Genomic DNA, 2545 nt, shown 5'->3' with positions numbered 1-2545 from the left:
AAAAACCCAAAGTTATATTTTCTAACTATATTATTCTATTAAATTATTTGTGCATTCTTCCAGTTACTCAAATTTTTTCCAATTCCAATTAAATTGTGATTCAGACACATACACAGAAGTGATACTTGCATATGAATTTGGGTGGAAAGGAATTGCATTAGATATAAAGGAAAGAAATCTAATTCCACCACTTGTATGAAGAGGACATAAAACTAACCTTTTGATTCACCATCAGTTGCAAAGGTTTAAATTTAATGGACAGTGATCTTTATAAAGTTAAAATGTATGATCACTATATAAAAGGTTTGTAAGTCCTAAGTCTGTAATGATTATTTCTGGCTAGAACCAAGGGGTTCATTTGTTTATTTTACCTTGTGTCTCTCAGCAGGTTTCTGCCATGGGTGACAGGGGAACAAGCAATCACTCAGCAGTGACTGACTTCATTCTCATAGGCTTCAGGGTCCGCCCAGAACTCCACATTCTCCTTTTCCTGCTCTTTCTGCTTGTGTATGCCATGATCCTTCTAGGGAATGTGGGGATGATGACCATTATTATGACTGATCCCCGGCTGAACACACCAATGTATTTCTTCCTAGGCAACCTCTCCTTCATTGATCTCTTCTATTCTTCTGTTATTGCACCCAAAGCTATGATCAACTTCTGGTCTGAGAGCAAGTCCATCTCCTTTGCTGGCTGTCTGATCCAGTTCTTTCTCTTTGCCTTGTTCATTGTGACTGAGTGATTTCTCCTGGCAGCCATGGCTTATGACCGCTTCATTGCCATCTGCAACCCACTCCTCTACTCTGTCCAGATGTCAACTCGCCTCTGCATTCAGTTGGTGGCTGGTTCCTATTTTTGTGGCTGCATCAGCTCAGTTCTTCAAACAGGCATGACATTTACTTTACCCTTTTGTGCTTCCCGGACCATTGACCACTTTTACTGTGATACTCGTCCACTTCAAAGGATATCTTGTTCTGACCTCTTCATCTATAGGATTGTTTCTTTCTCCTTATCTGGTATCATTATCATGCCTACCATCATAGTTATTATTATTTCTTATATGTATATTGTGTCCACAGTTCTGAAGATACGCTCCTCTGAGGGACGTAAGAAAGCCTTCTCTACTTGCAGCTCTCACTTAGGAGTCGTGGGTGTACTGTATGGTGCCGTCTTTTTTATGTATCTCACTCCAGACAGATTTCCTGAGCTGAGTAAAGTGGCCTCCTTATGTTACACTTTAGTCACTCCCATGTTGAATCCTTTGATTTACTCCCTGAGAAACAAAGATGTCAAAGAAGTGCTAAAGAAACTTCTAGAGAAGAGAAATACAATTGTTTGATTTTTATTTATTTTCCACCATTGATTTTGTGGCAATTTCTGTCATATGCCTCATGGCAATTACTGAAAATCCTTCTCCATTAGAAATACGAGAACTTTTTCAAGGTGAGTTACCTGGAACACTGTTAATTCTGAATGTACTGGATATTGGATATATACTGAATATTAGATCATTTTTCAAGATGAACCTCACACTATCTCAAGTATGACTTTGTTTCACAGAATTGATTTCCTTTATTTCAATGGTTGGTTGTTGAACCTGACTTTTATATGTCATTCTGTTGTGTAAACAATGTTTTGCCTGGTGTTTGTTTAAAAATGCTCCTGGCAATATACACAATCACTAGTGATGGACAGGAATGCCCAACTTCTTTCTTCTTCTTTTTCTTCTACTTCTTGTGCTTTTTTTTTTTAAAATTTGAAAATGATAGAAAGAGTGAGATTGAGAGAAAGAGAGTTTGGGCAGAAGCATAGAGAGAGAATGTCAAACAAACTCCCCACTGAGCACAGAGCATGACATGGGGCTCAACCTCATGACCCATGAGAACATTACCTGAGTGGAAACCAAGAGTCAGACACTCAACTGACTGAGCCACCCAGGTGCCTGAATGCCCAACTTATTTTTTAAAAAATAATATTTTCACACTTACTAACTACCTTTTTTAGCATGTTAAACTCAATCTTCATTTTAAATGAAGTATGGTAAGTGTATTTTATCAAGAGGAAGAAATAATAAGAAACAAATGATAAGTAACCTTTGCTATATGCATTAATTTGAAAAATTTTATATTACGGGTATCAGGTATTTTAGGTTGTTCTGAGATACTGCTAGTTGCTAAATCTTACTATAAATACCAAAGTGATAGTGCAAACAGATTTGGGCAATCATTCCCTCAGTTTGGATTTTCATTCATTTTTACCCGTGTTGATTTTTGTGAGAAATATTGAATAAAGATATGGAGCAAGTTGGTCATTAAAATAGTGTGTAATCTAAAATTCACTCATCTATGCCCCTGGATATTCATTTGTTTCATAATTTTATTGACTGTGTAATACATTTTGTAGTGGGTTCTGGTGTAAATAACCTTATTCTTCAGGGAGCTTATAATTTAGTGTGAAAATCACAACCTCACACAGACAATTCAAATCCATAGATGTTTATGTCAAACAGAAACATACAGATTTCAAAGTGGGGTGCCTGATTGCA

The 2545-nt window shown here is 36.8% G+C and overlaps 1 protein-coding gene across 1 annotated transcript; it reads left to right on the top strand.

Moving 5' to 3' along the window:
• Positions 1 to 358: 358 nt before the first annotated feature.
• LOC123390064 (olfactory receptor 9K2-like) lies at positions 359 to 1339 on the top strand. Its single transcript, XM_045073455.1, is given in 1 exon segment — positions 359 to 1339. A coding segment is annotated over 1 exon segment (942 nt). The 5' UTR covers positions 359 to 397.
• Positions 1340 to 2545: the final 1206 nt, after the last annotated feature.

The sequence above is a fragment of the Mustela putorius genome, unplaced genomic scaffold (genome assembly GCF_011764305.1).
Source record: "Mustela putorius furo isolate JIRA1106 unplaced genomic scaffold, ASM1176430v1.1 tig00537227_pilon_pilon_pilon, whole genome shotgun sequence".
Classification (NCBI taxonomy): Eukaryota; Metazoa; Chordata; class Mammalia; order Carnivora; family Mustelidae; genus Mustela; species Mustela putorius.
This window is presented reverse-complemented; position numbering and strand designations above follow the sequence as displayed.